General features: G+C 38.3%; 1 protein-coding gene across 1 annotated transcript in view; it reads left to right on the top strand.

Moving 5' to 3' along the window:
• LOC139721201 (structural maintenance of chromosomes protein 5-like) overlaps positions 1-13051 on the top strand; it is a 34722-nt gene that overhangs the window by 20344 nt on the left and 1327 nt on the right. The window contains exons 12-23 of the mRNA XM_071632528.1: positions 45-158; positions 1014-1108; positions 2237-2366; positions 3485-3664; positions 4763-4932; positions 5523-5646; positions 7328-7450; positions 8247-8363; positions 9679-9828; positions 10672-10842; positions 11853-12032; positions 12861-12956. Coding sequence (XP_071488629.1) covers positions 45-158; positions 1014-1108; positions 2237-2366; positions 3485-3664; positions 4763-4932; positions 5523-5646; positions 7328-7450; positions 8247-8363; positions 9679-9828; positions 10672-10842; positions 11853-12032; positions 12861-12956 — 1650 coding nt within the window. The remainder of the gene's footprint in view (positions 1-44; positions 159-1013; positions 1109-2236; positions 2367-3484; positions 3665-4762; positions 4933-5522; positions 5647-7327; positions 7451-8246; positions 8364-9678; positions 9829-10671; positions 10843-11852; positions 12033-12860; positions 12957-13051) is intronic.

Below are 13051 nucleotides of genomic sequence, written 5' to 3'. Positions count from 1 at the left end.
ATAGTGAGTGAGGTATTAATTCTCTGTGCTCTGTCTTGATTTAGCTCAAGATTGGAGACAAGGACTATGCTAAGTACGTCGAGAGGTCTATTCCATCTCAGGACCTGCTGGCATTTGTTTGTGAAGATGCTGATGACCAAGACAAATTTATCACTGAGGTATGAGAATCAAAATCTAGTTGAACACCATGTTCAGGCTGGCCTGCATAGACCGAGTAAGATCAAAACCTTTGCAATAATTCCTCTCGGGGGAAATGGATGGTGGCTGCTAAATTATTGACCGAAAACATGTTTTTTATAACATTTTCTGTGCATACATGTACCAATGGATGAGTTGTGAAATGATGGCATTATTCAGCTTTCCTTTGTTGCATCTGTTGTTGCTAGCATTTATATAAGTATTGGATGAAAACATTTTTTCTTTTTTTTTTTGAGGGGGTTGTCAGATTTTGATGTAACTGGATACTATTATGTCATTTTATTCTTTCCATTTGAGTTAGCTTGATCATGGTGGGAAAATTGTACATACATATATCAACCATGCTCCGATCTGCCAATCAGCTTGCCTTTTTACCACGTGGAACATGTTTTTGTTTTGTTTTTTTCTCTCTCAATCTGAATATGATAGTGGGGTTTTGACATGGAAGCATAATTTTTAAAATCCTGTATGTATATTATTTACCATGCTTAATAGTATGCAATTTCCCCATTCTAAACCAAAATATGTTCTTTGCTTGCAGAACAAGTTGATAACTCTGGATCAAAATGTCCTTTGATCTGAAGAGGTTTGAAGAACTCTATACTGCATGAAATTAAAACCTGAGATGTCTTCCATTTGTGATTTATGTCTTTACTTGCTTGTATAAAAATCATAAACAAATTTACTCAAGGATAGATTGGGTTTTGTTGTATGATTTCTTTATAAGGAGAGAGAGAATCTCTGTTCAGCCGTTACATCACATCTATCTTTTGTCTCTTTTGTTTATAATTTTGTTTCATGTTTTGTCACACCAGGTGCGAGATAAGCAAGGACTACGTGTGAACGTCGTGAAGAGTCCAGCAGAGCCCCTCTCTTCATTCAATCCTCCAAAACCAATCCAGCAGCAAGGGTGTGTAATAGACAGCATCCATGCATTGCATCTGCACCTTTCGCAGAGTGCCATTTCACTCCATGTTTAAGTTGTCATCTTTAGATAAGGAGTCTGAAATGAGATAAACAGATTGGTAGAAGTTAAATAACAATCAGAAATGGAATTTAATAATTTTCAAGTTTTGCATATATTTTGCCACAAAAAAAAAGAGAAATGATGATAATCAGTGTTATGTTATTACAACACAACCATAATCTGTTACATTAGTTCTTTTTGCAAGGTTTTTGCAAATCCACTTTCAGCTGGCCTAACCAATGTGATTCCATTCATGCAAAAGTTTTCGGTTTTGTTGTTGTTGGTTTAGTGCCCATCTAGCACAGCTGTTATTATCAATCAATTTAAGTGCTCAATGTCTCTTTTGTGTACATTTGTACATTCGGTACAATGTTGTGGATGCTAGTGGTACTTTGATTTACATGGCTGTTATATTAGAAGGTATTACAGAGTTGTCATTTCAAGGAAAGAGGTTAATCCACTGTTCTATGATTTAAAAAAAAATGAAGAGAAAAAAAACGTAACTGGAAGAAACACGTCTTAATTTCAAGTTTTGAAGGAAAGGTACAAATATATTTCAAGATTCGAGATCAGTGGGAGGAAACAGCTATGGTGAGAGGCATTTGCAGAAGAAAGCTTCAACCTGTACATGAATGATACTACTTCCCTTGTAGTGGTTAAATGGTGATGAAATAATGAGAACTCCTTTCCTCCAGTCTTTTGAATGTTTACCTGGATGTTTTGATTTTTTTTCCTGTCATTTTCGTCATTCCTCTTCCTTGTCATATGTCTTCTTTTTTTTCTTTTTTTTTCATATTTTTGTCCTTCCTGTTCTGTCCTTGTACTTCTTTTATTCCTACTATTCTCCTGTGAAACTTTTTTGTTTGCTTTTCTTTCTTTGTTTCCTGCTTTTTATTAAATTGTTCTCCACAACATCTGTCTGTATATGTTCCTTCTCCTCCTCTTCTTTTGTCATTTTTTCTTATTTCTTCTTCTTCTTCTTCTTCTTCTTCTTCTCTTCCTCCTTTTTCTTCATCTTTTTCTTTTTCTTCTTTTATTTCCCCTTCTTCATCCCCTCCTCCTCCCATGCAGCTTTGGTTTTCAGTGTTACCTGAAGGATTTGGTGACAGCCCCGGATGCTGTGATGGCATATCTCTGCAAACTCCACAAGCTGCACCTGATCCCGCTTGGCAACGATGACACCGAGCGTAATGTTGACAGGGTACAGATGTGACTTTCATTAAAAAGAGCAAAATCAAACAGATGATACAGTACAAGTGTCATGAAAATTGCACTTTGAAAGAAACCCAGAGAGAAATGTGGATTGAGTGAAAGCAGCAACATAAGTAGAATATGTAAGTGAAAGTAAGAGGAAAATTGGACAATCGATGCAAGAGTTATGAATTTTTAGAGTTTTGGTGTTGGAACTGCTGGATGAGGAGACTACTAGAGGTTATATACTAGAGGTACTTGGGTTTACCTTTAAGAGACTTTAAAGTTTTGTGTGTTTTCATGCTGTATTATACGTGTTAGTGACAGCTGGAGATACAAATTATATGTGGTGCTTATGACATCACCTTTACACAGTTTTTCACTTAATTTTTTTTTTTATCATGAAATCCAAGTAGGAGACTGTGCACCATCTACATCAATGTGTTGCATTACACCTGACAGTGATGACTTTTAAAGGGAAATGTTTGCAGTTGTTTGGTCATCTTCAGACACATGTTCTCTGTATAATTTTGTCTACAAAAATAAATAATTTGTGTAATTTTTGACTACAGAGAAAGTGGGGTGTAAGATGGTGACGTCATCACCTCTTATGAAATGTCTACATGTGGCTGTAACCAATAATGCTGTTCAGTGGAAACGTGAATAGTTGTTATTATACCCTTGATCACAACTACATGGCAATATTCCAGCTATCAATGATATTGGATGATCTTTAATAGCCATTGGGAGTTTTACATTATAAAAAAGGGTCAGATGAGTTAAATTGTCAGCATTTCTAAAAGAGTCGTACTGTGTATCTTTTCCCTTGTTATACAGAAAGAGATGCGTATGATTTCTAAACTAAAAGGAAAAAGACTTTCAGCATCATATTAGTTTAAGTGGAATATAAAGCATTTACAAACATGTAAGCTGTGTGACTGCATTGTGAATTTATGCTGTATAATACCCAGAATTTTATCTTGTGTCATTTAGCCCTTTTTTTCCACATTAACGTGCAAAAAGAAAAAAAAAAAAAATCATATTTATTGATTTAATGTAAAGGAAATGTGGGATAAATGTGCCCACTGTTAATGTAGCCTGTATGTATTCGTTGCAAAACAATGGCAGGTGATCGAGCACTCCGGACTGCGATCATTCTACACGCCCGGCTACCACTACAGCGTGAAGCAGAGTCGCTATGGCGACCGCATCAAGTCCTCCCTCAGCTCCCAGGTGCGGGAGGCCAAACTGCTGGGAGTCAGCAACATTGACATGAATGAGAAGAGGGATCTGGAGGCACAGATTCAGGCAAGATTTAATTTTGTTGTATGAAAAAGCTGTCATCTTTTTACATACCAATAATTCAGTCTCTGAGGTCACAAACTCTTTTGCGAGATTTTGTTTGCCGTGTTTTATCACCAAGGCTATCATAAATGCACTATGAACACTTGCCCAAGTATACTCCGAACTCATGTTCAATGGGTTAATGCCTGTCCGTTCAAGATGAGGTGGTGATATTTGTGTGTGTTGTTAACTTCGCTGTCCGACAGTAATTCGCAAAATTTGCAAAAATGAAACGCTTGCGAAAATAAAAGTTTTCACATTAGTCTTATTTGTGACAGCTTCTTTAGTAGGATTGATAGACAAATTTAAGAGCTTTTATTTTATTTTTTATTTATTTATTAATTTTATTGATATTCCTTTTTTTGTCTTTGTTTTGATATGATTTTTTTTTCCTTTGTGTAAAATCATGCTGGCTGCAGTGGATACAATGCATATAGATTATTTTTGTTGTTTCTGCTGTTTTTGTTTCTCTGTTTGTCTGTATTTTTTATTAGATGAATGCCGATATCATTTGTCCATATCAGTCCGTATCACAAGATTCGTAATGACAATTTTCGGGTGTAACTAACACACACACTCAAATTGTCTTGCAGTACTCATCTAGTGCAAATGTACATAGCCTGAACTCGTTAGGGATATACAAGTTATGATATGATGTGTAGGCTCTTGTAAGTTGTATTGAAGTTGTATAGAAGCCTTTTGTTATGTCATCGAACTTCCAGCTGTGAGGCGCGCCTCACCTTAGCAGAAACTAGAGCACACACTTGAGTGAGTGTATGAAAACCTCAAAAATGCGCAGCTTGAACTCCCAAGTTCATTGACCTTACCTGCCAAAATATTGAAAATCATTCATAAAATCCACAAAAATTCCTGGATCACTCCCAAACTGTATTCATCTGTTACTTGTGTCATTCTCAACTTTTCCTGTAAGTTTCATCCAAATTTGTTCACAACTTTTTGAATTATTTTGCACATGGACAAACGAATGCCAATGAAAACATAAAACACACCCTCATGTACCACTTTCTTGTTCATCTTTCCTCTTTTAATTGGATGATTTAGGCAAAGGAGAGAGACATGCAGGCGGCAAAGACGGAGTTTGAAGACTACGAGAAACAGCACTTGCAGTGCACCAAGCGAATCAATGAGCTCAAGGACATCAGGACAAACCTGAATCGCAGCAAGAACCAGCGACGTACCATTCAGCAGAACATCAACACCAAGCTTGAGCTGTGAGTTTTCTCGTAAAGATTAGAATGCTGAGATTTAAATATTTGCATTCGGTCAATAGCACAAGCAGGGTATGCAAATGCGTAACAGGGGAAAAATGAGAAAACTTGGTGAAAATGTGTTTTTTGCTGTTTGTTGTAGCTGAGTGTTCAAATTTTCATTTCATGTAAAGAAAGAGTCAAAATTTTGCATTTAACTGTGCATAAATTAGCATTTTAATTAGGGGTGTCAAATTACATTGACATGACTAATATGTTGGAAGATTAGATATTCCGTAACTTCTGTAATCCTTCTTGAATAACTTCACTCATTGTGGTGATTTATGATTGTCACTTTGATACGTACATGAGTTGCCCTGCTTTGCACATGATGACTGAAGTGATTTCTTTTTTTCTTTTTTTTTTTCATGGAGGTGGGGTTTTTTTGTTTAAAATTGACAAAAAACCTGAAAAACAGTATAGCAAGCTACGGCTAGTACAGTTGCACTTTAATAAAGTGGATCATTCTCTCCAAAATTTTGCATACTCAGTAGTACTTCTAACATCAGATGTTACTGATGAAACTTGTATCATTTCCTGATGGTGTTATGCAGCATCCGGAAGAGAGAGGCACAGGCAGTGGATCTAGAGCAAGCCAAACTGGAGGCCAACCAGTCCATCCAGAGATTCAACAACCAGAAACTGACTATTATCAAGAAGATTTGTGAGCTCAACAAGGTGGGTGAAACAAAGCAAAAACAAAAACAAGACATGTCCAGTCATGTACTTGATTCTTCATCGATCTTGGCTGAATTTCTATCCGCACATCCCTGTGCGTTTACTATGTCGTATACTAGTGGAAACTTAGTATAACGAGATCCTTGGGACCAAGACAATTTGTTCTTTATATCAGATATTTTGTTTTATCAGTAGTAAATAAACAATATAGTACAAATGAAATAAATTCATTGTAACTGGAGAAATTAGTTTGTTATATTAGGTATTTTGTCACATGAGATATCTTTACATTGAGTTTCCCCCGTATTGTCAACTACTCCTCGTTTGTAGTAGAAGTAGTTATGGTGAAATGTAATTCCTATCATAAAGATATATCTTATTTCGAGAGTGGCTGGTCATTATGTCCTGAGAAACAAGTCAATTGTCTTCCTATCAGTGAGGCAGATCCAATTTGGCACATACAGAGTACCTCAAATATTTTCAAGTTGCAGCATCAAACATGATCAAAGGGAATAAGACTGAATATTGTGACTCCACCTTTTGAACCTCCTTGGTTATACGTTGTCTGTACAGTTGTTGCCAGACAACTGACATAGAAGTACATTTCAGATAGTATGGCACTCACTGCTATGTGGAAAATGATCCAGGATTTAGAGTATGCTCCCCACCCCCCCCCCCCCCAAAAAAAAAAGGTGTGGAATTGTATTGTGCAAAACCTGTCTTGCTATTGTGAGTGGGTTCATATGGTTATCGGCAAGGTGCATACTATTAGGTATTGTTATGCATTGGTCAGCTGACTTCACTGTTTATGATGCCACAAAAGGCAAGAAAGATTTTTGAGCAGTGAAACTTTATGGTGGGAGCAGAAAAAAACAAAACCATATGAATTAAATGATTAAAAACATTCAGTACATATTTCAATCACACAATTCCTGAATTTGTGTGATGTGAAGACCCTTATACATCAAGAGAAGTGATCATAGACACGGGACCAAAATTGGATGTCAGGGAGCCTGTAAACTCGTAAGTCTGTCCTAGCTTTCACATGTACAAAGAGTGTTTGATTTGGAATGTGGTAATGACACATCACTAGAACGGTGTTTCATATTAAGCATTGTTACCTAGTGAATGCAAACTGGAATCGCGGAGGGTGATTTGAATCATATTTCTAATTGTGTTTCAAATGACAGTCGAGCGGTGATATCCAGTCACGTTTTGCAAGAATTAAAAACCGAAAATGACTGTGTGAACGTAAGTGACCTCCAGTAGTGTTTTCAGGGCGGAGTTTGTGGTGTGGTGACCTTTCAACCGCTTCCACAGAGAGACCGCACTCCTCAAATGCTCGCACTGCAGTCAAAACGCTCACTACTTATGGCTCAAGAGTTTGATGGGAAGTTAGAAATAAGCCAAACCTCCCCTCTTAACTCTGAAATTCAAACCCACGGAATCCGTGAAGCCTTCCTCGGCTATACAAACATAGGAGGATTTGAATCGTAATTTCAATTCTGTTTGTAATTCAGCATTCAAATTAAACCACTCTCAGTGCGTGTGAAAGCAAGGTGTATCTGGTCTGTGTCTGATACAGACCTGATCCAGGCTTGCCTTTCCTTGGCTTTTTACTGCTCACTTTTAAATGTTGGTTTCTTTTCATCTGTATTTTTCTTTCCTTTCCTCCCTTCAGAGTTGCCTGCACTTTGCAATGAGGAAAGTATCCCTGTTCTTCCAACATGAGGTGTGCAACAGAGCAAAGGTGGAGCTGGAGGCCAAAATCAATGAAGATAAATCAGAAGAGCAACAACTTCTGGTAATTCTTTGACTGTTTCATTTCAATTTCTAGATTTCATTAATCAGAAAAACGCAGGCATCCTCATTTAACCCTAACCAGGTCGGGCTTTTTTGGGTGTTCTGTGGCTGGGGAGGGGTTGATTCAACCCCCCCGAGATCTCGGCCGTCGATCGCGCAACCTTTTGTTCTATCATTTTTTTCCGCAAAATTTATGACAGAACCTATTTCAAGCATAATTATGTTAAAATTGATTAGTTTCAGCGTATGAAAGTGAAAACAACCACATCTTTATGAATAAGAAGAGAAAACTCCATTTGCATAGACTTTATACACAAAATCACGTTTTTGAGCCATTTTCGGTCTGACAGGCATGTATAAAACGTCATGCAGCGTTGTAACGGTATGTGCAATTTTCGCGAAAATGGAGTCAAAATATGCGCGAGACTTGAATGTAAAAAGTCAGCAAACGGCGTGGTCAAAAAATTTCGCGCGGCGGATTAGTCGCGAAAAATGTCGAGAGGGGGTTGATTCAACCCCCAATTTGAGGACGAGTCCAGAGTATACTCGGGCAAGTGTCTATGGAAAATGCACTTTGTTGCAAAATCAAACTGTCCTCAGTGGTTTAATTTGCAGTTTTCATAGCTTTGGTGCCCACAACGTGATACAAAGTTCTTGGTTACAGATCACCGTAATGCTGCATGTGAATCACCAGTTGTATGTACTCTTTGACGCCTTGATTACGGAAATGTGTCTGCATGTGGTGAAGATATTAACTCCTCTCCGATTTTCCCCTCACCATGACTTGCTATGAGCAGGGTAAGCTGCAGGAGGTGCAGGAATCCTTAGACCAGGTGAAGAAAGAGGCCAGAGCTTTGCTGGGCGAAGCAAGGAGGAAGACGGGCAGCGAATCGCCATCCGACCCTCTACGCAAGGTAACAACCCACACCAGCAACTCCCTCATATCGTGTCTACGCCGTGAAGGGTGCCCAGAGGCATTTATGTATGTAATTGGGTTGTCCATCCATCCAACATCATGGGACTGTGTGCAGAAGTAGTGAACCAATCAGTCCCCATTGGACCTAAACCATCTATGCTCACACAATAGTGTTCTCTGTATTTTATTTTGGTTTGTTTGTTTAATAGTTACATACTTTATATTACCATTGTACTGCCATCCTACTGCTGTAAGCTGTCGTGAAAGCCACATTTGCGACCGCCCAGCTCAAAACGCACAAAAGTAGGCCAAAATGAATTTACACTTTCTACTGAAGATAAGAGTAAACTCTTAGCTTTAAAAGGATAATATAGAACTTGTTATAATTGGACCATCCTATCCCATTTAAAAAGTGATTGAAATAAGGAGAAGTTGGAGATGTAGTTTCACAAGAAAAGGTAGAAAAGAGGATTTACAGATTAATAGGGTCACTTTTGGCATGCTGTGCAGGAGTATTGCTATAAAATTGGTTTAAAAAAAGATGGCTAATACAGTGTTCATTGGCATAAGCGGGCACCTGATAATTGGGAACACAAGAAAAGAAATGAAAACCAATTAGAAAGCAACTTTACAAATTCCCTATCAATTGCTTGTTTCATATCAACATGCATTCGGTACTTGCAAAGAATGCTTTAGACTAGTCAGTTTCGGGACCTTCATCCAGTAAAACCACTAATTTATGCTATTTTATGCTCCGCGAAGCTTCACTGTGTGCTGACGTGGTGAGCTAGCTCGAAGAAGGTTCAATGAGACATTGACAACACACATACACATCAACCATACACGCATTCGCTAGTTGGCCAGAGCCAGGTAATATGTCATGAAAGAAACAAACAACAAACTTTATAAATTTGAGTTGGTCAACCTAAACAGCATACTGTAAAACCAGAAATATTTGCCACATGAAAACTTTGCGAATTTGAGCTTATGGCCTTTTTCATGGCATTAAATTTTCATGAATCGCCACTGGCGTTCAATGAATAGTGTAGACAAGAACTTTTGCTTGCCTTTTAATTTCACGATTCTTGGCTCCGTGTGAAATTCACAAGACTTGGCTTCTTGTGAAATTTGCAAAAATTTCATGCACACAAAAATTCCTTGTTTTACAGTTTTTTTGGTCAATTACGGGGAATCCTAACCTACAACTTTTTTTAGATTTTGAACTGGGCAGTCACGTTTGATGGTCAGCAATAAGAAGTCCTCTGAGTGTCAAGGATTTTGTGGATTAAACAGACATGCATTTCTTTGTCCAGCTCTTTGAGCAATACACCAACAACCTGGACGAACTTGAGAGCCAAATCCACATGAAGCAGACCCAGGCCGATTTGCAGTATCCAACAGACAGGAGAGTGGTCATGGACTACGAGAAACGGAAGAAAGAAATCAGGACGGTTGAAGCCGAGGTGAGATAAACCTGACAGCTACCACATTTGATGCAAAAGATATTTATCTACCTATCCCTGTACATGCTCTCTATGCTTTTACCTGTATTAGCTAAAAATAACTATTTCTGAATTTCATATACAGTGGACTCCGATTATAACGAAGTCCTCTGGACCAGCACTTTTCTTTCGTTATATCAAAAATTTGTTATAAGCGAACAAATAAACAATAAAAAACATAAAGCGGATAATGTTGAGGCCTGAATTTTTATTTTGTTGTGACCAGAATTTCACTATTACCATGTTCGTTATAACGGGAGTGCACTGTATAACGCACATGCATCATCAACTTGCTCATTTGAATATTCATAAGGACTGGTTAAGAAGTGTTTTCCCCCAAAAATTTGAAATTTCAAAATGTTATATCTTCTTTGTTTCTTATCCAATTTTTGAATAATTTTTTTTTTGTCTTTCTTTTGAAGTTTATTTATGTTTGGGGTCGATTTCCTTTTTAATTCCATCCCACTTTTGTTGTTCACATGAGCAGATAACTTGCCTCGGTAGAGGCTGCCCTTCTGGAGACTTCCAGAGAGTACTGGAAAACATGATATATTTGCGGCATGAAAATTTCGCAAATTGGAGCCGATGGCCTTTCTCGCAGCATGAAATTTTCGTGACTTACCACTGGCATCCAATGCATATTGTTTAGACAAGAACTTTTGCTTACATTTTAATTTCGCCAATGTCGCTGCTCGCGAAATTCGCGAAATTAAAATGCACATGAACATTCCTCGTTTTACAGTATCAGGTCTTGATATTCCTTTCCTTTCTGTGATCATTTTTGCCGCAAAAACTTGACCGCAGGTTGCAGCAGACCAAAACGTGCTACAGGAGCATGCCACCCGGATAACGAGCCTGAAAGAAACGTGGCTAGAGCGGCTTAACGACCACATTGCAAAGATCAACTCCAAGTTCTCGCTGTTTTTTTCCAAGATGGGCTGTGCTGGGGAGGTCGCCCTCTATACTCCCGATGAGGTATGACAGACAGAATTGCGTCATTTTTTCATTCATTCGTTGGTTTAACACCCTTATGTTTAATTTCATAAGTGGCGGGCGGGTGACTGATATTGAATGTAAGCGACCCAGCGGCAATTGCAGCTCACTGAAAGTTCTTGAAATTTCAGTTATACTGTAGGTATTTTAAAAGGCAATCATCACTACTATTGTCAAAGCAGACTTTGCCCTATGACACTACTTCCAAATCAGCTCTCTTCTGTTATTTTTTTTATTTTTTTTTTTACATGAATACCTTATGTTTACAATATTCCATTTCCTCCAAAAAAAGTGTCACTATTACTGCCCGGGATGTTATTAGGCCAGTGTGTTCTTACACACCGTTAGTGCCAAATGATTTCATGTTATGCTTGTGAGCATGGTATTTCAAGAGTAAAGGGATCTGGAATGAAATGTGTCGTTTAACTGCAGCCATGTTTCATGTGTCATGCAAATCAATTAAAACTCTTTATCAACACCCTGAATGGGTTAAAACATGGACCTGAAATTCTACACCACGCTTATCTGGAACTACAAACTATTGGTGTAATGGTATTGGACCGTTCTTTGCACTGCACGCTCTCAATGCTGTTTCCAAGTTCAGCACAAGATGGGATCACCTTCACTAACGAAAGAGCCTTTTCTTTGCTATGTCTGACATAGCACAGAAAAGGCTTTTATTGTTACTGTACATATTCATGTGGTAATGTCGATGCCATCACCACCCACACTCCCTTGTGTTCAAGAATTGATGCCAATGCTGTTATGTTTAAATAGTTTGCGACGTAAATATGTCCTGCGTCATTCTTCGTCCTTTTTCGTTAGTTGTAGTTGTCTTTTTATATTGTATTATTTCTGTATGCCAATTTGCTGTTTGTGTTTTGTTTTTTCTGCTGTCAATGCAGCAGCCCTATCATGTGTGTTCTCATTTCAATGTCTTTTCTTTTTTTAAAAAATCCTTTTTATGTTATTTGCAATGACTCCTCCACCAGGAGAGCTATGACAAGTATGGCATCCACATCAAGGTGAAGTTCCGGGCCAACGAGAGGCTGCAGCTGCTGACGGCCACCTACCAGAGCGGCGGGGAGCGCAGCGTGGCCACGATCCTGTACCTGATGGCCCTCCAGGATCTCAACAAGTGTCCCTTCCGTGTGGTGGATGAGATCAATCAGGTAAGCCGAAGGACTTTACTCTGTTTTGCTCTCCATGTTTGATACATGATGATGGTGATTTGATGATCTGAGGGTACGGCATTGTCTGTCTCGTATGTCCTCTCTTCAGGACAAATGATATACTGTTTATACCCATGAGCACAGTGAGTGGGTTTAAACAGTTCCAAAGTTAAAGAGACTGTACAGTACTGGTTGAGGTGGGGATTCATGTTTTGAACATTCCTAAGTGAGATAATGAGAAACCTCTTAGGAGCATGTAATTTTAAAAAGGATTCAAAGTTTATTTGATGAAAAATGTTTTCAAATGGCTGAGATAACAAAAAAGTGATAATAATAAAAGGCGACAGGCCACACCTTTATTAGGATCTCTTTGTTTCACTATGTTTTTGGATATCTCAGCCATTTCAAAACTGATTTTCATCAAAGAAACTTTGGATACCCCTTAGAATTGCATGCTCTTTGATATCTCATAGAGTGGTTTCTGAATATCTCGCAAAACGTTGAAAGCTAAGTCTTTACCTCAACCAGAACTGCACACACCCTTTAAACAAGAGCATCCAACTTGCACCGATCCACGAAATAGGCACGTGCATCATTTTTTTTTTTTGTTAATATAAATAGGCCCGTAAATTCATGAAATTCAACTTTTTTTCCCCATCATGCGTCCAGTACACTTACAGAGCCTGAACTATGCATTTAGATTTTACATCATGGTCACTGAGAGGAAGAATTGTTATTTGGTTGACTGATATTTTTGTGGAATAGTATGAATATTCTGTTGGTTCCTTTCTTATCAATTGAATGGCTTTTTAAAAATCTTTGACACAGGGTATGGACCCAAGCAACGAGAGGAAAGTCTTTGAGTTCGTCGTGGAGACTGCGTGCCGAGAAAACACCTCCCAGTATTTTCTGATCACCCCAAAGGTAAGATCTCTCACATATCAAACCTTCACTCTGCCCTCGGCTCACTCTGCTTTAGAGGGAACCCAAACCCAAAGGGCAATGTGGATTGAGTGAAA

The sequence above is a fragment of the Diadema antillarum genome, unplaced genomic scaffold, assembly GCF_040938485.1.
Source record: "Diadema antillarum isolate AM-2024a unplaced genomic scaffold, OU_Dant_1.0 scf00000140, whole genome shotgun sequence".
Taxonomy (NCBI): domain Eukaryota; kingdom Metazoa; phylum Echinodermata; class Echinoidea; order Diadematoida; family Diadematidae; genus Diadema; species Diadema antillarum.
This window is presented reverse-complemented; position numbering and strand designations above follow the sequence as displayed.